This window comes from Manis javanica, chromosome 2, assembly GCF_040802235.1.
Source record: "Manis javanica isolate MJ-LG chromosome 2, MJ_LKY, whole genome shotgun sequence".
NCBI classification, from domain to species: Eukaryota; Metazoa; Chordata; class Mammalia; order Pholidota; family Manidae; genus Manis; species Manis javanica.
This window is the reverse complement of record NC_133157.1, coordinates 35739209-35761500: the sequence shown is the minus strand read 5'-3', so window position 1 is coordinate 35761500 and position 22292 is coordinate 35739209. Positions and strand designations below refer to the sequence as shown.

At 46.6% G+C, this 22292-nt stretch overlaps 2 protein-coding genes across 8 annotated transcripts in view; one reads left to right on the top strand and one right to left on the bottom strand.

Annotated features, from left to right (window-relative positions):
* SPATA31F3 (SPATA31 subfamily F member 3) overlaps window positions 1–22292 on the bottom strand; it is a 167675-nt gene that overhangs the window by 120556 nt on the left and 24827 nt on the right. The window lies entirely within an intron of this gene.
* DNAJB5 (DnaJ heat shock protein family (Hsp40) member B5) lies at window positions 2904–10684 on the top strand. Of its 7 annotated transcripts, none has more exons than XM_037009863.2 (5): window positions 2924–3053; window positions 3889–4030; window positions 6385–6629; window positions 9446–10047; window positions 10188–10684. In XM_037009863.2, the coding sequence occupies exons 2-5, from the start codon at window positions 3963–3965 to the stop codon at window positions 10419–10421; spliced, it is 1149 nt and encodes a 382-aa protein (XP_036865758.1). In that variant the 5' UTR covers window positions 2924–3053; window positions 3889–3962; the 3' UTR covers window positions 10422–10684. The 7 variants fall into 7 exon arrangements, with proteins under 7 accessions (XP_036865760.1, XP_036865758.1, XP_017527467.2 ...); XM_017671978.3 differs by having other exon boundaries at window positions 3886–4030; XM_037009864.2 differs by lacking the exon at window positions 3889–4030 and adding an exon at window positions 4465–4517 and having other exon boundaries at window positions 2931–3053.

The following is a 22292-nucleotide window of genomic DNA, read 5'->3' as shown; positions in this document are numbered from 1 at the left end:
CTCACTGGCACCCACCTCCTCCTCTGCCCCCAGTTCCTGTTCCCTCAGGGTGAGGAAATGAGGGACACCTAGGGTTATGACGTCTCCACAAGGAGGGAGGGAGAGTGGGGGTGTTTGGAACTGACATGATCTCACATGCCTGCTACACCGGCAGAGACAGTGTCAGCATGTCAACAGCCACAAAGCCACGCTTCATCCACTCTTTATCAGGCAGACACAGGCTTACGCATTTAATCACACATGTACACTAAACAAAATTATGTACCTACAGCAAATAACAGAATCAGGCACACTACCACACAGAAACATTACACAGATTCACTCTCACTTAAAAATTGAATTACAGATAAAACAGTTCAAATAGCTCCCAATCAGACTCAAATGTCAAACAGATACCCTCACACACCTGGATAACTGTTAAACACACAGAGTAATGGTTAACTTTGTTAGCATTAACTACATGACAAGCTCAGAACTAGGTGCACTACATGTGGTACCTTAATTAACCCTCATGACAGCCCTATGAGGTACTGCTGTTGTCTATCCCCATTTTACAAAGAAAGAAATGAGGCACAAATGTGGTAAGTAACCTCACAAGGTTGACAGTCTGCCTCCAGAGCCTACATTCTTATACCCTATGCTACCCTGTGTACCCCACTTCCTCACTCACACACCTCAGGTTCAGGGCAATGGGACACTGGGTGGCAATATTGAATCTGGCAGGCAATGGAGAACATATCACCAACACCCAAAGGCACAGCCTCTACTCTCGAAAGTCTAAGACTGCACTTCAGCATTAGCAGGGACCAGGTAAGGGCTGGTGACTAAACTCTCTGCCTCCGTGTTGGCACACAGGCAAGGCTGGAGAAGGCAAAATAGAGCTAGAATATGAATAAGCAGAGCCACACACAGCCCAGGGCCCCCTGTGGGTCAGGAGAGAGGGGAGGGAGAGCCCCTAGATCTAAGGAGTCAGCACCAGTCCTGAGCCCCCTCATCCTCCTTTGCCCACCTCCATGTCATCCTATTCCATTCCCTCATCACCCCACCCCCATCCTCTCCTCATTCCTCCTGACCCCAGTCTGTCTCACTTTTGCCACTGATCCCATCTCCCCTCCCTTCTATTCCTTGTTTCCTACTTCCCTTTCCTTCTCATCTCCTTCCCTCCTTCCCTCCCTATCTCCCCTTCTCTTCCCATCTCTCTCCCCTCCCCTCCCCCTTCCCCCAGTGTCCTTCCCTCCACTCCCCATCTCCCTCACCCCATCTTCCCTCTCCCCTCTCTTCAACCCTCTAACTCCACCTCCTCTCCATTCTTCTCTTAACCCATTTCCTTTCTGTCTTCACACCTCACCCCGTACCCCTTTACATCTGAAATCCCCACAGGGAATAAGAGAAAGAAGGCAGGCAGTGGAGAATATGCAGACCTGACCTCAGGACCCCTAGACCTCTCTCCTGCTCTGCTCTGTGGCCTAGGTACTGATGCCCTCCAAGCCTCAGTTTCCAACTCTGTCCAGTTTGCATGACCTCATCGGTATCCAAACTCTGTCTGTGGGAAAGGGCAAAGGAAGAGAGGTAAGGGCTTCTGCCCAGGCCCTTTCTTTGTCCTCAAAGTCCCCAAGAACTCCTTCCCCCTCTTCACCCCCGGATTACCCCTTCCCCACCCCCGCTCGCTCTAGCACAGATGGGCCTGGGAGACAGTGACGTGGGCGCCAGGCACCGTGTCTGCTCAAGCGTCGGCTTCCGCTGGCAACCGCCTCCGCAGCCCTGCCTGCTCTGAACAGCGGGGACACTGGGACTGAGATTTAATCGGGGCAGGTGGGGGGGGGGGGCGTGGGGAGGGGTTGCTGAGATGGGAGATGCTGAGGGTGTTAAGATAGGAGACCTGTGGAGCTGAGATGAAAGGTTAAATGCGGGCTAGTATAGGGGAGATCTTGGGAATAGATAAAGGATTAAGAATACCCTAAGGCAGAAGACCAGGGGAAAGACAAGAGATCTTACTGGCCTAGAAGAGGGGAAAGGGAAGAGGAGCTAAAAGGTGGGAACTCCAGGGGGAAGTAGGACCAAGGATTATAGGGAGAACTTTAATGAGATTGTGGGGATTGCTGAGAAGGGGCTGCTCATGAGGGAGCTGGGATAAGGAAATTATAAAGAGGATGAAAAGGGGACTCAGAAAGGGAATAGTGGCGATGCTAAACCCAAGGAACTGCCTGGTTACAAAGAAGGAAGCAGAAGGTTACTTAAATTCTGCATGTCTACTGGGGCCTGTTTTGAGATTCAGTTAGGTCACATCAGGTTAACTCCAGGTCAAGGTAAGGTAAAGCTAAATCGGGTCAGGTCAAGATGAGTTCAGGGTTTGATGGAAGACTAGTTAAAAGGGGTGGCCTTTTGACCCTGGTCCAGGGACTACACGTCCCAAAGTGCACTATTCTCCTCTTCTACCCTCCTAAATGAAGAAAGGAAAGAATGCCTAGAAACACCACTGTCTGGTGGGCGCCGTTTTCCTTTAAGATTGCCTTTGACGTTGCACGGGTTCTAGAAGGTTCTCCCGGGATTCGAGAGGTGGCCAGTACGTCCCACCTTCTCAAACCCGAGATTGGACTAATAATATATTTGCTCCCAGCTCGGGTCTGAGCCTTACAGTACAACCAATAAAATCAAAGGGCGCATGGTGTTGCCGCCCTCTGGCTCTTTCACCAATGACAAGACGAGACAGCAGAGAGGTGTGGTTGATTGATCCCAGAGTGGACCAATCATACACACACCAATCACTGCCTGGAATGTGTGCGCGTGTGGCCGGGTGACAGGGGCGGAGAATAGGCGGCTATCACTGAGCCACTCGCTGAAAGTTGTCCAATTACAACAGAGGCTGAGGTGACTAACGTTCAGACGGTGCAATGGATGGCGCGGAGGCGGAGCCGTGGGGCGGGTTCCCCGGCCCGCTGTCTGCGGCCGGCGGGCAGGCGACTCCTGTCCCGAGTGGAGGCTGCGGAGCTGGAGTCGGGGGAGGGGGCAGCGGCTGTCTGAAGGACCGCGGCGGTGTCCGCAGCTCCTCACCGGTGAGGGCCGAGCCAGGACTCGGGGGTCCCGGGAACGGGGGCGTAGCGAAGCCAAGGGTCCTGGTGTTGGGGGGTTGGGACACTGTGGGCCCATCGGCTCTTCTGTCATGGGGGTGCAGGCACTCAGGGTCTGTAAAGGGCTCGATGTCCGCGACCCTCCTACAGGGGTCAGCCAGCTTCTGAGCCGGGGAAGGGTCGGGCTGGGTCGGATTGGGTTCCGCTGGGCGGAGGCGTTTCTGAGCCGGGCGGGCCGAGCCCGCTAGCGCCGGTGACATCACCGACCACCCTCCCCCGCCCGAGCCCCCTCTCCTCTCCTCTCCTCTCGCCTAGCCTTTTGTCCCGCCGAGCTCTGCTCTGCCCCGCCCCTCCCCGCCCTGCCCATCTGCGAGGGAGGAGACTCCCCGTTAGTGACTTCATTGAGTAGGTTCATGGGGTTTGGGGTTGGGTCCTTCCCGGAGAGAGAAGCGAGAGGAACTCATTGCCTCTCGGGCCCTCACAGACAATCACACCTGTCACAGGTATACACGCTGCCACTCACCAGCACACGCTCGCACTGCCGGCCTTACTGCCACACTGCCATACAGGCATTCACAATCAGCCAGACACGCTGCACCTGAGAGCAGAGGGACCCTGTGCCTTCACTCTCCACACCTAGGGATCAGGTCCAGCTCCTGCTGCAGCGGACAGGGCTTGTTGGGCAAGTGTCTCTGAGAACCTGAGGAGGTGGCTTTCCAGAGCTGCAGCTTTCCCAGCAGGCTCCAGTGGAGCGATCAGAGGTGAGGGGCTGGGCTGGGCATGTTTAAGCGCACAGTGCTCTCCTGCCCATCCCCAGCAGCACCCCCACTACAGGCCCGAGGAGCTTTCCGGAGCTTCCCACACTTCTGGGGAGAAGACTTCTTAGCCAGCTTGATGTTTAAAATTCAGCTGGAGCCTTTAAAACTTCGAGCCTGGACGCTGAATGGGTTTGTAAAGTTTCGGTAAGTCCCTCTGAAGAAGGGCACTCATACTCATACCAAGTCAAATTCTGCACATCACATCCCCCTCCATTGCCTGCCTGCTTCCTCCATCTCATCCTCATTTCATCCCCATTCCATGTAAGAACCCATCTTCTACCTCACCTGTACATTTGAATGAACTGAACCCTTTATCCTTCATCTTTTATATCAAACCCTTCAGAAATCCATTTTCCACGATTATCTCCTCCAGTATTTCAACTCTACATTTCTCTTTCAACACATTGGTAACCATTTTCCACCACAGCTATTTCCATTTGTCACCCCTCATCCCCCTCCTTCAGTACTTCATTTTCTGTACCCACCATCTCCCCTCCCTACACCAGTCCCCCTTGCCATTTCTCTTCACTTCTCATTCCTGCCTCTACATTAACATTTTCTTCATTCTTCTCCATCAGAGTGCCAGTGCCATGCCATGGGCTTCTTTGTCATCACAACACGTGGCTTGTGGGTAAAGGGAGGGAAGGTGGGAGGGAGGAGAAGAGGGGGGAAAAAAGCAGTTCCTAAAAGAGCTTGCCTTGTGTCTCTGGAGGCAAAAGAATTACAGGTCTAGAAGAGCTGGCAGGTGGGTGCCAGGGAGGAAACTGGCCGGATAAAAAGGTAATGCAGGGACAAGAAGAGGGTGGGAATATTGGCAAGCCATGCCACTTGCCCTCTGCCTAGAAGCTGCTATAGTTCTCTGACAGCATCCATTTGGTGTGCTAGGGTTCCTTTCCAGTTCCAGGGGAAAGAAGGTGTGGGCTGAGGCAGAAATGGCAGCCCACCCCCAGCTCCCTCTCAGACGGCTTTTACTGCTGCTTCCGAAAATGGCTGCCCTCCCCCAGATGCTCTTTCTTCTCTGCCTCCTCCAACCCCAGCTTCCCCCACCAGGCGTGACATGCTCGTAGGGGGAGCTCCAGCCCTTGTGGAGCCTTCTCTTCGTCAGAGTGAGGTGACTCCCAGAACCATGAGTCAACTCAGCCACCTGCACAGGCCCTGTGGGAGAAGGAGCTTGGGCTGGTGTCTGTGCCTACCTGGGGCATTGAGGCCTCCCCTTACCCATTACGGCCCTCACTCCTGCCAGGAAACCCTTTATACCTCTCTGAAGCAGTCAGAAGCAGAAAAGCAGGCCTCAGCTGTGGCTACCAGCCCAGGACATTGCTAGAAAGACTCTGGTTCTCTGGGCTTTGGCAGTGGTTGGCCAGTGTCAGAAGGGTTGGAGAGTGGCTTCTGGCCATTCCTTCAAGTAACTACATACAGGAAAGTCCCCTCCCCTTCATAGGCACACACAGGGACCTGGGTGGAGGGAAATTAGAAGGGAATAATTAGAGCCCTCTGTTTCTCCCTCACATAACCAATGCTGCTTCATGCACCTTAGAAGGAACCATCAGGGGAGTGTGGGTCTGGCACTGGGCCAGATCCTAAACCATGGGGCAGGTAAGAGGGAGGGACTGGTAGGAAGGGTATTAAGGAAATAATGGTAAGTGCCCAGTTGTCTCCTAATACTAAGATTAAAAAGGGTCCTACTCCCAGGATGACTTTTGTTCATGAACACTGGTACTTAGGTGACAGAAATGTCTTCACACACGATCTTGTGTATAGACGCTGGGGAATGAGTAGAGGGAACTCTTGCCCTGGTTGGGGGAAGGACATTGTCACCCCCCTGCTAATAAGGGAGTTAGAAACAGCAGTTTCCAAAGGCTGTGAGTCATCCTCTGATCTGAGTCACACGTGAGGCTTAGCATGGTCTGGGGAGTGGGGGGCAGGGAGGCCTGGGGTCTCCAGTGGCAGATAAAACTCCAGGCATCCACACCCTGACTCAGCTTGGCTGGCCAGGACAGCTGGATGAAGACCCAGGCCTGTCGCCAGTCCTGGGCCACTGTCCCAACTGCCCTTAGCCTGGGCACCATGCCTGAGGCATGGCGTAGGAGGCCACGATGCTCAGGTGACCTCAGTACACTGATCTTCACTAGCTTCTGTGCGTGTGTCTATCAGTCCATGGTGCCATCTCACTCAGCAGGGCCTCTCTGGGGGTTCCTCAGTCTGGCCCAGGGACCTGGGCCTTAGCTCGACTCCAAGAAGTTGGCTACAGCCCCAGCTTCCTGCTAGGAAAACCCAGGAGCTGAGGAAACAATCACAGAATCCTAAAATGTCAGAGCTGGAAGAGATCATCTAGTCCCAACCTTTCATTTTACTGATGGGGAGACAGAGGCCCACAGAACAGGCATAACCTGCTGAAAGTCACACAGTGAGTTATTTAGGGATTGCAGGATCTTAAGGAGCAAGGCCGGGTCCGAAGGGAGTGGGGGCATCAAGGATTGGCCCTGGGTTTCTTTCAGAAACAAGGAGACCAGTGCTGGTCCAGTGGCTGTGATGGGGAAGGATTATTACAAGATTCTTGGGATCCCTTCGGGAGCCAATGAAGATGAGATTAAGAAAGCCTACCGGAAGATGGCCCTGAAGTACCACCCAGACAAGAATAAAGAACCCAATGCTGAGGAGAAGTTTAAAGAGATTGCAGAGGCCTATGATGTGCTGAGTGACCCTAAGAAACGCGGCCTGTATGACCAGTATGGGGAGGAAGGTAAGAGGGCAGTGCTCCAGGCTGACACTGGACCCCTGTCCTTGTCTGGGGTCCTGGGTACCCCACTCTCATAGCAGGGAACTGGAGGCTGAGGACTGGGTGAGGGAGGTAAGTGTTCCCAGCACTGACACCCAAAGGAAAGAAGAGACCACCCACTCCCCAGCCTCAGCTTACCGTGGCTCTCCCCCGCCTCTCTCTGCCCCTCTCCCTCCTCAAGTTCAGGCCTTAGAGAGGTCTGAAGCTAGAACCAAAGGCCTTCCCCCTGCCTTCTTTGCTGGCCAGCCTTATTAGTCCTGCCTGAAGTCCTTGCTGCTTCATTGGCTGATGGGGAAGGTTAGGGAAAGGGAGTGTGTGACTTGGCTCTCTGAGGACAGAGCATTTACATTTATCAGCATAAAAGTTTGGCCCTTAAGCAGCCTGGGAATTAACCACTGGATTTCTGAGCTAGAGAGATGACTGTCCCTTTCCCTCCCCCTCCCTGCCCACTTCAGGCCAGCAGAACAGAAGTAGAGCTTCACCTCCCTGAGGAAGTGGCAAGGATCCAAGGATGGAAGGGGAACTGCTGCTGGCATCTTGCCCCCTCCCAGGGTAGCTGGTGGCCATGCACAGGGTGGCAGGAAAGGCCCAAATAAAGCCTCTGAGAGGGTGGCCCCTCCCAGCACATCCCACAGGCATGATGTAGCTGCTAATTCTGGGCCTGCCCCTCAGGGCTGCTTGCCACCCGCCAGCCACAGACACCTGTCAGGCTATATTAAGAGACACTGTCACAGCTGTGGACTCTCCTTCCCAGGAAGAACTGTCCTTCCTCCCCAACAGCACCCACCTTTCTTCCACATTCTCCTCCCCACTTTCCCTACTCTAGCCTCAAAATTAGATAGGCTAATGATAGGTACTGTACCGGATAGAGTAGTTGCTCAAAAAGTTCTTTTTCTCTCCTCCTCCTCGCTTTCTGTTCTGTGGCCCCTGCTCCAACCTCTGTGTACCCCAGTCCTCCCAACCCTCTCTTCATATTCTTCATGCCACTAGTTCTTCCACTTTCCCCGCTCACCTACTATACTTGCCAACTCCCAGATTCACAGACATCTGCTGGAATCCCCAGTATTTGCTCAGCTAGAAATTTTTCTCTCTGGGATGGAGGGATGAGACAGGTAGGGTGGGAAGAAAGGAAGCAATGCAGGCATCATGCCACCATGTGATCTGTCTAGGAATTGCACTCATTCCTCCACTTGGCCTCCACTTGGCTTCCACTTGGCCTCACCTCACAAGCAGGAGCTGGGAGAGCTACTGGGACCAAGCCAGAGGGAAGGGCAAAACTCAGGCCCTAGGCCCAGACACTGGGTTCTGATACAGATCTATATCCCAAGAAGGCTCCTGAGAATGCAGCACTAATTTAAGGAGACATCCAGGGTCTGGAGAAGGAGAAGCAGCCTTGGAAATTCGGGTTATATTTCTGTCTGCCCTACCCCCACACCTCCCCTCCACAAAGCCAGCCAGAACAGTTGTGCACATAGATGCTGCTCACAGTTCTAGCTGGGGACAAGTTGTTCCCAGCTTGAAAAGGGGTGGTAGCAGGAATCCCTACAGAGAAACTAGCCACTCCTATCATCAGTCCACCCTCCCTCTCTCACTGAGCTCTGCCACGCTTCTTGAACTCACCTAATAATCAGACCCTCAATGGAAGAAAAGAACAGGTCCTGACTCTTAGGAGAGGGGTGAAGAGGCAGCTGCCACAAGTCTCTGAACTGCCTGCCACTTGGCCTCCCTAATGAAACTCAAATCTGTCCTTGTGGTCCTAGAAGTAAGAGGCTAATTTAGGCTCAGGCTTCCGCAGTCAATTGAAATTCTAGGTAAAAGGCCTCAAAGAGAAAAGTCCATTCTCCCAGCCTGGGCCTAAGCCCTCAGTCTACAAAATCTAGATAATTTCTCAGTGTTAACTATCTCCCTCACTTTTCCCCATACCCCCCATTATGCCAATCACCACCACTACCAGCCCCCCATGAAGACTCCCTCAAGGAATCTGAGCTCCTTAGACCAGACCTGACTCCACAGATAGAGCAACAGTATGCCAGCTTATTCATGCATTTTAGTTGTTCTGACATTCGTTTACAGGGTGTAGGGAGCTCCACTCCCATTGTAGCCTATGTCAGTCCAATGTGTGAATAGCACCCCCTGCAGTTGTGCAACACTGTGAGCCCTGAGTGTGGGAACAAAGCATCTGGAAAACTTTTTCTGGAGAAACAGCTCTCATCTCCAAGCTAATGAGCTTCCCTGCTTTTGGGGGTCCTCCTGATTTTCCATTTGGACAGGAGTCAGAGAAAGAATAAACCATGAAGCAGAGTGAAAATGGGCTTCCTCCAGGACCATATCCCCACTTATTTGAGACAGGTCACTTACTAGCCCCCTGTGTGGTCAAATTCTGTCTGATTGCTTCTTGCCCTGTATATCTTCAGATATAAGCAGAGATTTGGGAGCCAGCTATGGCATACAATGTGATCCCACACCAGCCACCCAAGGTGCTGTGGTCACGGTACATGGAAGAGATTACAGGACTGGAAGTCACATCCTTCAAGTCTTCTAGTCTTAGCTTTTCCACCTATTGGGTAACCCAGCCTCTCTGAGCCTCAAGATGTGTTTTATTATCAAACACAATTAAACACAATTAATTATAAATTAATCTTGCCAGAGACTTTTCTTATTTTATTAGGCCAGCGCTCTCTGTGGAAACTAAAGTTTGCTTCTTTAGCTAGAGGGCCAGGAGAGGGTACTGGGGTAGGGCCAGGACCAGCTGCGCTTCTTCTAACTTCTCCTTCCTCCAGGCTTGAAGACCGGCGGTGGTCCCTCAGGTGGCTCCAGTGGCTCCTTTCACTACACATTTCATGGGGACCCCCACGCCACCTTTGCCTCCTTCTTTGGTGGCTCCAACCCCTTCGATATCTTCTTTGCCAGCAGCCGCTCCACTCGTCCCTTCAGTGGCTTTGACCCAGATGACATGGATGTGGATGAAGATGAAGACCCATTTGGTGCCTTTGGCCGCTTTGGCTTCAATGGGTTGAGTAGGGGTCCAAGGCGAGCCCCAGAACCACTGTACCCTCGGCGCAAGGTGCAGGACCCGCCTGTGGTGCATGAGCTGCGGGTGTCGCTGGAGGAGATCTACCACGGCTCCACCAAGCGCATGAAGATCACAAGACGGCGCCTTAATCCTGACGGGCGAACTGTACGCACAGAGGACAAGATCCTGCACATTGTCATAAAGCGTGGCTGGAAGGAAGGCACCAAGATCACTTTCCCCAAAGAGGGTGATGCCACACCTGACAACATCCCTGCTGACATTGTCTTCGTGCTCAAAGATAAGCCGCATGCACACTTCCGCCGAGATGGCACCAACGTGCTCTACAGTGCCCTCATCAGCCTTAAGGAGGTGGGGTCTGGTGCAGGATGTGTGGGTGTGAGTGTGTGCTGGGGGAATCATGGGGACATTCTTTCCCTACTTCAATCTTTCCCTCCCTTCCCAATCACTCTGCCCCACCTTTTCCTCACTCTCTGCCTCATTTTCCCCAGGCACTGTGTGGCTGCACCGTGAACATTCCAACCATTGATGGCCGAGTGATCCCATTGCCCTGTAATGATGTCATCAAGCCAGGCACCGTGAAGAGACTCCGTGGGGAGGGCCTTCCTTTCCCAAAGGTGCCCACCCAACGAGGAGACCTCATTGTCGAGTTCAAAGTTCGCTTCCCAGACAGACTACCACCACAGACACGACAGATCCTTAAGCAACACCTACCCTGTTCCTAGGCTCTGCCCCAGCCGGCCCAGAGTCTACCACAGCAATACCCCCCCACTCACCCAGCCTGTTGTGCACCCAGCCTGACGTCCACTGGACACTGGCAACTTTTTCTAAAATGCAAAAAAAGCCACTGGTTTTCAGGAAAATGTTCCTATCCCTGACACTTTGAGAGCTGGGCTGCCTTGGGGGAGTGGGAGGGAAGTGGGGAGAGGTAGCCCAGGTCAGGGGTCAATTTTCATGTCACTAGCTTTGAAATCTAGTTTCCACTCCAGTAGCTGGAGAGTGACCTGAGTGCTACTTGAAGATATAGAGATTCCATGTCCACGCCTGTAAATAGCATGTCCTCCTTCCCCTCTCAGCTTTGCTAATACCTCTCCTTTCCCCCTTCCCTTCTGCTTCCTCCTGTTGGGGGAAGAAGAAAGGACACTGCTTTCCCATCCTAGCCTCACCCCCAGGTTCACAGTGTCCAACGTTATTGAACACATATGCACGCACACAAAGCATTCACCTAGAGCTGTCTGTGCCTCTCTGGGGTTGAGATAGGAAGGGAAGGTCTGTAACCCATACCCATGAACCAGGCCATTGAGCACAAGACACTTTTCATTTGGGGCAGGGAGGTGAATGGGGTGCTCAGGAGCCGCCCTGACAGCTTCCCTGGCAGGCCCTGCAGAGCTCAAGTTCTGTTCTCCCTGCTGCTCTCAGGAGTGTGCAAGCGTGGAGGGAGGGGAAGAGGGCCTGCTGTATTAGGGTTAAGATGTAGGGGCAGGGTCCATGTCCCAGCTTTCATCAGGAAGAAAAAGAGCTTTGGGGTCAGGTGGCAACTACTCCCCACCAAGAGATTCAGGGTCACAGGTTTCTCCCCACACCTCTGAACTCAGGGCCTTGCCACCCCCAAATTTCCAAATCCCATTTTTGTGATATGTGATGCTACTTATTTCTTACCCTTCATGGAGGCTGTGTGTGGGACTCTCCAGCCCTTTGATGCCTGTATGACCCACCCGACTCCCACAGTTGTATAAAGGTCAAATAGTGAAGGAGCTAGAGGAAGACTGCTTCAGTCAGGTCCTGGGGTGGGGTCTTTAGGTTTTCTCACTTTGACAAGCCCCTGAATGTTTTTATAGTAGTTTTTTTTGTATTTTTTTTGTAATGACAGTATTATGAAAAACAAAATAAAGTATTTTAAAAAATACAGCATCTGAGCAGGAGCAGTGAACCTGGGATGGGGGCGGGTTCACAGTGCCACTGTCAAGCTCCCTCTAGGGTCCTGATAAGCCTTGAGAAACCCAACAGGCCTTCAGTATAAGGTGAAGCTAACTCCTTCCTTCCTCTAAGCCCAGACTCCTGAGATTTTCAAAACATATACCCCAAACCACTCAGCTACTGGAATAAACAAATCTATTTGGAAAGAATAAATACCCTTGGTTATGAGAAATAGAGTCTATCCTCTTTGAAGGATGTGCTAGCATGACAATAGATTTTCTCTACATGTACTGCAATTTACATTTGAGAGAAATTTTCTTCTTAGGAGGGGGTTGAGAAGGATTGCTGGCTGAACACATCCCCAAGGACAGAGCCTGGGCAGTAGAGAGGGCAGCTGGAGGTATCTGGCATCTTTGGCCTATGCAGGTGGGGCCTGGATGGGGAAGCAGGCTCCCTGGGAGACAGGAACAACATTGCTGATTCTCTAAATCTCACAGTTTCCTAGGGATATCATCCTGGTCTCTGAGTCATCTGTCTCTGCTGAGACAGCTCTGCTGCTCAGGGCCTGTGTGATGATTACATGATGTCTCTGTCACTTTCCTTGGATCTGTAGGGAGGAACTCTGTAGTTGCAGAAATGTGTGGACTCTAGGCCTGGACTTCCTCCTGGTGCTGATTTTCCTCCATGCCTGAGTTCCAGATTCTTCTCTAGGATCAGGCCCATGACAGCCATGTCCTCCTGAACATCAGTGTCCCCAGTGCCACGAAGAACAGCTTCGCTTTAACCTAGGCCTGGACTTCTCAGAGAGGCTGACACTGACTAGGCTTTTAATGGACCTTCCTGACTTCGCCTTTTTTCCTGGGATACCACCAGTGAAAAAAGCTCCTCTCCCTTTTACTGAAGGTACTTTTGGGAGGAAACTGTTCCTTCCAGTGGAGAAACCAAGGGATCTTGCTCACAAGGGTGTCTGCTAATCCTGTGGCCTGGGCAAGAAGATCCCCAATCCTGCCTCCCATACTTGATGCTCTTCTATTTCAGGCCTCCTAGACTTGTCCCTCTCTACACTTGGGGCTAAATTCTTGTCCTGGCTCTCCCTTGAGGCCTGAAGCTTTGGGATACAGTCCTCTAGGATAGACTGCTCCCCAGCCTCTGTGTGGGAACACAAGGCCTAGAAAAATTGTCATTCGCCAGTGAGCATTCTCTGAGAATGGGCCTGTGAGGCCAGAAGCCAGGCTATCTGAGGCCAGGCACACTTCAGTGAGACAGCCCTGAAGCTGTCTCTGCAGCTCTACCTGCAATTTGAGGCTTACCCTTTTCAGAAGTTGAATGGGAGATTTGTGGTCCTTTAATGCCTGTGTAACCCTCTACACACACACACATAGGGGGAAAGGGAGAGAGGTTGAGGGGACAGTATAAAAGTCAAGATAGTAAGGGGATTCTCAAGATGGCGGCGTGAGTAGGGTGGCAGGAATCTCCTCCCAAAACCATATATATTTTGAAAATACAGCAAATACAACTACTCCTAAAAGAGTAACCAGAAGATACAGTACAACAGCCAGGTACATCTGCAAGAACCCAACATTTCACAGAAAAGGGTAAGATAAAAAGCCATGACCCGGCAGGACCCAAGCACTCCCCCAACCCCAGCTCACCAGTGGGAGGAAAAGAATCAGAGTGGGGAGGGATTGGAAGCACAGGACTACTAAATAACCAGCCCTAGTAATCTGCACCAGGAACACAGACACACATCGCATGGTTCTCTGGATATTAGAGGAGCAGAAAAACAAAATCCGAGACTAAGACTATGAACAGGTTCCCACAGCCACCTGCCCTGGGACAAAAGAAAAGCAGGCACTTTAAAAGTCTTAAAGGGACAAGGGTTTAACAGGTGGACAAAATTGTGCTGGCACACTCAGCCCAGCAGGCTGGGAACCTTAATGAACTTCAGGCACCCTAACCCCCTGGATGGCAACACAACTCCAAAGCCCCTCAATGTGATAAGAAGACTGCCATTCTTTCCCCACCGCCAGCACTGCAGGCAAACTGGCTGACCCACCATTGCTGCAGAAGAGCCAGGGACCAGCCCCACCTACAGCACCCACACACCTTAACACAGAGGCTTCTCCCTGGGTGCAGTTGACTGGCACAGACAGCAGAGACCGGTGCAGTCTGGGAGGCACAAAGGGGCTTTGTTCTCATGGCAGAACATACACTGCTCACCTGCGACCCCCGCCAATGCCCTCAGCCATCCTGAGGGCTACTCCGTCCATGGCAGCTCAGGAGATTAACCCAGAGGCTTATCCCCGTGTGCTGTTGACTGACACAGACAGTGGAAAATGGCGCAGAGTCGGGAAGCACAGAGGCTTTGATCTTGCAGAAGAACATGCACTACGGGCCTGCGACCCCCGCATTGCCATAGGCTATCTCAAAGCCACCCTGCCCATGGCAGCTCAGTGGAATAACCCAGAGGCTATTCTCTGTGTGGTAAACCAGCACAGACAGCAGAGACAGGCAAGGCAACTTGCAAGGAGGAAGGGACTTTGTTCTCCCAGCTGACACACACACCACTCGCTGGTGACCACTCCCATCACCATGAAAAGGGAGAAGAACCTTCTTCAGTCCAAAATCCCTCAAAACAGCAGAGACAGGGCTTGGTAAGACTGAAATTACCAATCTTCATGAAAAATAATTCACAATAAAAGTCGTAAGAATGCTGATGCAACTACAGAGAAATATTTAAGAGCTAAGGGATGAACTCAGTAGGGAAATAACAGAAATGAAACAATGAAAGGATTTAAGAGCAGACTGGATGAGGTGCAAGAGACAGTTAATGGAACAGAAATCAGAGAACAGGAATACAGAGAATCTGAGGCAAATACAGATAAAAGGATCTCTAGGAATGAAAGAATATTAAGAGAACTGTGTGACTAATCTGAAAAGAACAATGTTTGCATTATAGGGGTGCCAGAAGAAGAAGAGAGAAAAAAAGGGATAGAAAGTGTCTTGGAAGAAATAATTGCTGAAAACTTCCTGAACCTGGGGACGGAATTAGTCTCTCAGACCATGGAAGTCCACAGATCTCCCAACACAAGTGACCAAAAGAGGACAACACCAAGACATAGAATAATTCAAATGGCAAAGATCAAAGACATGGACAGAGTATTAAAAGCAATGTAAGAGAATGAAACTGGATCCGTCTAACCCCATACACAACCTCAGGAAAGAATAACAATCTCATATGAACAGTATAAACTCACAATTATTGAAACTAGAAAAAGAAGAACAAATGAGGCCCAAACTCAGTAGAAGGAGGGACATAATAAAGAGAGCAGAAATAAATAAAATTGAGAAGAATAAAAGAATAGAACCAATGAAAGCAAGAGCTGGATCTTTGAGAAAATTAAAAAAATAGATAAACCCTTAACGAGACTTATCAAGAAAAAAAGAGAATCTACACCCATAAACAGAATCAGAAATGAGAAAGAAAATATCATGATGGACACCACAGAAATACAAAGAATTATTAAAGAATACTATGAAACATTATATGGTAGCAAACTGGATAACCTAGAAGAAATGGACAACTTTCTAGAAAAATACAACCTTCCAACGTTGACCCTGAAAGAAACAGAAAATCTAAACAGACCAATTACCAGCAATGATATTGAATTGGCAATCAAAAAACTACCCAAGAACAAAACCCCTGGACCATATGGCTTCATCACTGTATTTTATGAGACATTTAGTGAAGTCCTAATACACACACGCCTTAAAGCTTTCCAGAAGGTAGAAGAGGAGGGAATACTTCCAAGCTCATTCTCTGAGGCTAGCATCCCTCTAATACCAAAACCAGGCAAAGGCCCCACCAAAAAAGAAGATTACAGACCAATACCCCTGATGAACAGGTAGAAGAGGAGGGAATACTTCCAAGCTCATTCTCTGAGGCCAGCATCACTCTAATACCAAACCAGCCAAAGACCCCACCAAAAAAGAAAATTACAGACCAATATCCCTGATGAACAGACATGCAAAAATACTCAACAAAATATTAGAAAGCTGAATTCAAAAATACATCAAGAGGACCATACATCATGATCAAATGGGATTTATTCCAGGGATGTAAGGATGGTACAACATTCGAACATCCATCAATAACATCCACCACATTAACAAAAAGGACAAAAACCACATGATCATCTCCATAGATGCTGAAAAAGCATTCAACAAAATTCAACAGCCATTCATGATAAAAACTCTCAACAAAATGGGTATAGAGGGCAAGTACCTCAACATAATAAAGGCCATATATGACAAACTCACAGTGAACATTATGCTTAACAGCGAGAAGCTGAAAGCCTTTCCTTTAAATCGGGAACAAGACAAGGATACCCACTCTCCATGCTTTTATTCAACGTAGTACTGGAGATCCTAGACACAGCAATCAGACAACACAAAGAAATAAAAGGCACCCAGATTGTTAAAGAAGTTAAACTGTCACTGTTTGCAGATAATGTGACATTCTAAATAAAATACCCTTAAGAATCCACTCCAAAACTACTAGATCTGATATCTGAATTCAGCAAAGTTGTAGGATATAAAATTAATACACAGAAATCTGTTGCTTTCCTATACACTAATGATGAAATAGCAGAAAGAGAAATCAGGAAAACAAGTCCATTCACAATTGAATAAAAAAGAATAAAATACCTAGGAATAAACCTAACCAAGGAAGTGAAAAACCTATACTCTGAAAACTACAAGACACTCATGAGAGAAATTATAGAAGATAACAATAAATGGAAACATATCCTGTGCTCATGTATAGGAAGAATTCATATTGTCAAAATGGCCTTTCTGCCTAAAGCAATCTACAGATTCAATGCAATTACTATCAAAGTAATAATAGCATTCTTCAATGAACTAGAGCAAATGGTTCTAAAACTCATTTTGAACCACAAAAAAAACCCCCAAAAAGCCAAAGCAATCCTGAGAATGAAGAATAAAGCTGGGGGGATTATGCTCCACAACTTCAAGCTCTACTACAAAGCTACAGTAATCAAGATAATTTGGTACTGCACAAGAATAGAACAATAGACCAATGGAACAGACTAGAGAGCCCTGATATAAACCCAACCATATATGGTCAAATAATATGATAAAGGACCCATGGATATACAAGGGAAATGACAGCCTCTTCAACAGTTGGTGTTGGCAAAACTGGACAGCTACATGCAAGAGAATGAAATTGGATTATTGTTTAAACCCATACACAAAAGTAAATTCAAAATGGATCAAAGACATGAATGTAAGTCATGAAACAACAAAACTCTTAGAAGACAACATAGGCAAACATCTCCTGAATATAAGCATGAGCAACTTCTTCCTGAACGCATCTCCTCAAAGAAGGGAAACAAAAGCAAAAATGAGCTCATGGGACTACATCAAACTAAAAAGTTTCTGTATGCAAAGGACACCATCAACAGAACAAAAAGGCATCCTACAGTATGGGAGAATATATTTGTAAATGACATAACCGACAAGGGGTTAACATCCAAAATATATAAAGAACTTACATGCCTCAATACCCAAAAAGCAAATAACCAGATTAACAAAGGGGCAGAGGATATGAAGAGACAGTTCTCCAAAGAAGAAATTCAGATGGCCAACAGACACATGGAAAGATGCTCCACATCACTAATCATCAGGGAAATGCAAATTAAAACCACAATGAGATATCACCTCACACCAGTAAGGATGGCCAGCATCAAAAAGACTAAGAATAACAAATGCTGGTGAGGATGAGGAGAAAGGGGAACCCTCCTACACTGCTGGTTGGAATGTAAGCTAGTTCAACCATTCTGGAAAGCAATATGGAGGCTCCTCACAAAACTAAAAATAGAAATACCATTTGTCCAGGGAATCCCATCTCTTGGAATTTCCCCAAAGAATACAACTTCTCAGGCTCAAAAAGACAGATGCACCCCTATGTTTATTGTAGCACTTTTTACAATAGCCAAGATATGGAAGCAACCTAAGTGTCCATCAGTAGATGAATGGACAAAGAAGATGTGGTAAGTATACACAATGGAATACTAATTTAGCCATAAGAAAGAAACAAGTCCTATCATTTCCAACAGCATGGATGGAGCTCGAGGATAATATTCTCAGTGAAATAAGCCAGGTGGAGAAAGATAAGCACCAAGTGATTTCCCTCATTTGTGGAGTATAACAATGAAGCAAAACTGAAGGAACAAAATAGCAGCAGACTCAGGGACTCCAAGAATGAACTAGTGGTTACCAAAGGGTAGGGGTGTGGAGGGTGGGTTGGGAGGGAGGGAGAAGGGGATTGAGGGGTATTATGTTTTGTACACATGGTGTGGGGGATCGCAGGGATAACAGTGTAGTACAGAGAAGGCACATAGTGGATTTGTGGCATCATACTACACTGATGGACAGTGACTGCATTGGGATATGGGTGGGGATTTGATGACATGGGTAAATGTAGTAACTACATTCTTTTTTCAGGTGAAACCTTCATAAGAGTGTATATCAATCATACCTTAACAAAAAAAAATCTCAGGAATGAATTTAGGATGGAGATCCAATCATTGAAGTGCACAATGGAGAGTATTAAAATTAGATTAGATACGGTGGAATGAAATAGAAATTAGAGAAGAGGAATACAAAGAAGCTGAGGCACAGAGAGAAAAAAGGATCTCTAAGAATGAAAGAATACTGAGAGAACGTGTGACCAATCCAAACAGAACAATATTTGTACCATAGGGGTACCAGAAGGAGAAGAAGAGAGAAAAAGAGATAGAAAGTGTCTTTGAGGAAGTATTTGCTGAAAACATCCCCAATCTGGAGAAGGAGATAGTTTCTCAGGCCATGGAGGTGCACAGATCTCCCAACACAAGGGATGCAAGGAGGACAACACCAAGACATATAATAATTAAAATGGCAAAGATCAAGGATAAGGGCAGACTATTAAAAGCAGCCAGTGAGAGAAATTAGAACAAAGGGAAACCAATCAGGCTAACATCAGATTCCTCAGCAGAAACCTTATAGGCCAGAAAAGAGTGGCATGATATATTTAATGCAATGAAGCAGAAGATCCTTGAATCAAGAATACTTTATCTGGCAAGATTATCATTTAAATTTGAAGGAGGGATTAAACAATTTCCAGATAAGCAAAAGCTGAGAGAATTAACATCCCACAAACCATCTCTATAGTGTATTTTGGAGGGACTGCTATAGATGGAATTGTTCCTAAGGTTAAATAGCTGTCACCAGAGGTAACAAAAAGGGATAGACAAAGAGTACAGAATATGAGACCTAATATATAAAGAAGGGAAGAGGAAGAAAAGGAGGGAGAAAAAAAGAGAACCTTTAGATTGTGTTTGTAATAGTATACTAAGTGAGTTAAGTTAGACTCTTAGATATTAAGGAAGTTACCTTTGACCTTTTGGTAACCACAAATCTAAAGCCTGCAATGGCAATAAATACATACCTTGTGAAAATCACCCTAAATGTAAATGGTCTGAATGCAACATTCAAAAGACATAAAGTCACTGAATGGATATAAAAACAAGACCCAACTATATGCTGCCTACAAGAGACTCACTTCAAACCCAAAGACATACACAGACTAAAAGTAAAGGGATGGAAAAAGATAATTCATGCAACTAATAGGGAGAAAAAAGCAGGTGTTGGATACTTCTATCAGACAAAATAGACTTCAAAACAAAGAGAGTCACAAGAGACAAAGAAGAGCATCACACAATGGTGAAGGGGTCAATCCAAAAAGAGGGTAAAACCATTATAAATATCTATGCACCCAACACAGGAGCACTGACATATGTAAAACAAATACTAACAGAATTAAAAGGGGAAATAGAATTTAATACATTCATTCTACAAGACTTCAACACTCCACTCACTAAAAAGGACAGATCAACCAGACAGAAAATAAGTAAGGGCACAGAGGCATTGAACAACATGTTAGAAGAGATGGACCTAACAGATATCTACAGAACTCAACATTCAAAAGCAGCAGGACACACATTCTTCTCAAGTGTACATGGACCATTTTCCAGAATAGACCACAAACAAGCCCACAGAAAGAGCCTCAGGAAATTCGAAAAGACTGAAATTCTACCAACCAACCTCTCATATAACAAAAGTATAAAACTAGAAAGTAATTGCACAAAGAAAACAAAAAGGATCACAAACATATGGAGACTTAACAACATGCTCCTAAATAATCAATGGAAAAATGACCAAATTAAAAGACAGATCATGCAATATATGGAGACAAATGAAAACAACAGCACAATGCCCCAACTTCCGTAGGACACAGTGAAGAAAGTTCTAAGAGGGAAGTATACAGCAATCCAGGGCTATTTCAAGAAGGAGGAACAATCCAAAATAAATAGCCTAAATTTACAATTACTGAAACTAGAAAAAGAAGAACAAATGAAGCCCAAAGTCACCAGAAGGGGAGACATAATAAAGATCAGAGAATAAATAAATAAAATTGAGAAGAATAAAACAATAGAAAAAATTAATGAAAGCAAGAGCAGGTTCTTTGAGAAAATAAACAAAATAGATAACCCCCTAGCCAAACTATTAAGAAAAAAAGAGAATCTACACACATAAACAGAATCAGAAATGAGAAAGGAAAAATCATGATGGACACCACAGAAATACAAAGAATTATCAGAGAATACTATGAAAATCTATATGGTAACAAGTTGGATAACCTAGAAGAAATGGACAAATTTCTAGAAAAATACAACCTTCAAAGACTGACCCAGGAAGAAACTGAAACATAACAGACCAATTACCAGCAATTAAATTGAAACTTAATTAAAAAAACTACCCAAGAACAAAACCCCCATTCCAGATGGATTCACTGCTGAATTTTATCAGACATTTAGTGAAGAGCTAATACCCATTCTCCTTAAAGTTTTCCAAAAAATAGAAGAGGAGGGAATACTTCGAAACATCACTCAAATACCAAAACCAGGCAAAGACACCACAAAAAAAGAAAACTATAGGCCAATATCCCAGATGAACATAGATGTAAAAATACTCAACAAAATATTAGCAAACCGAATTCAAAAATACATCAAGAGGATCATACACCATGACCATGTGGGATTCATCCCAGGGATGCAAGGATGGTACAACATTCGAAAATCCATCAACATTATCCACCACATAAACAAAAAGAAGGATAAAAATCACATGATCATCTCCACAGATGCTGAAAAAGCATTCGACAAAATTCAACATCCATTCATCATAAAAACTCTCAACAAAATGGGTATTGAGGGCAAGTACCTCAACATAATAAAGGCCATATATGAAAAACCCACACTGAACAGTGAGAAGCTGAAAGCTTCTCCTCTATGATCGGGAACAAGACAAGGATGCCCACTCTCCTCACTGTTATTCAACATAGTACTGGAGGTCCTAGCCATGACAATTGAACAAAACAAAGAAATACAAGGCATCCATATTGGTAAAGAAGGAGTCAAACTGTCACTATTTGCAGATGACTTGATATTGTACATAAAAAACCCTAAAGACTCCACTCCAAAACTACTACATCTAATATCAGAATTCAGCAAAGTTGCAGAATACAAAATTAACACAGAGAAATCTGTGGCTTTCCTATACACTAACAATGAACTAATAGAAAGAGAAATCAGGAAAACAATTCCATTCACAACACCATCAAAAAGAATAAAATACCTAGGAATAAACCTAACCAAGGAAGTGAAAGACCTATACCCTGAAAACTCCAAGACACTCTTGAGAGAAATTAAAGAGGACACTAACAAATGGAAACTCATCCCATGCTCTTGGCTAGGAAGAATTCATATCTTCAAAATGGCCATCCTGCCCAAAGCAATCTACAGATTCAATGCAATCCCTATCAAATTACCAACAGCATTCTAACGAACTGGAAGAAATAGTTCAAAAACTTATATGGAACCACAAAAGACCCCAAATAGCCAAAGCAATCCTGAGAAGGAAGAATAAAGCAGGGGGGATCTCACTCTCCAACTTCAAGCTCTACTACAAAGCCACAGTAATCAAGACAATTTGGTACTGGCACAAGAACAGAGCCACAGACCAGTGGAACAGAATAGAGACTCCAGACATTAACCCAAACATATATGGTCAATCAATATATGATAAAGGAGCCATGGACATACAATGGGGAAATGACAGTCTCTTCAACAGTTGGTGTTGGCAAAATTGGACAGCTACATGTAAGAGAATGAAACTGGATCATTATCTAACCCCATACACAAAAGTAAATTCGAAATGGATCAAAGATCTGAATGTTAGTCATGAAACCATAAAACTCTTAGAAAAAAACACAGGCAAAATCTCTTGGACATACACATGAGCGACTTCCTCATGAACATATCTCCCTGGGCAAGGAAAACAAAAGCAAAAATGAACAAGTGGGACTATATCAAGCTGAAAAGCTTCTGTACAGCAAAGGACACCATCAATAGAACAAAAAGGTATCCTACAGTATGGGAGAATATATTCATAAATGACAGATCCGATAAAGGGTTGACATCCAAAATATATAAAGAGCTCATGTACTCAACAAACAAAAAGCAAATAATCCAATTAAAAAATGGGCAGAGGAGCTG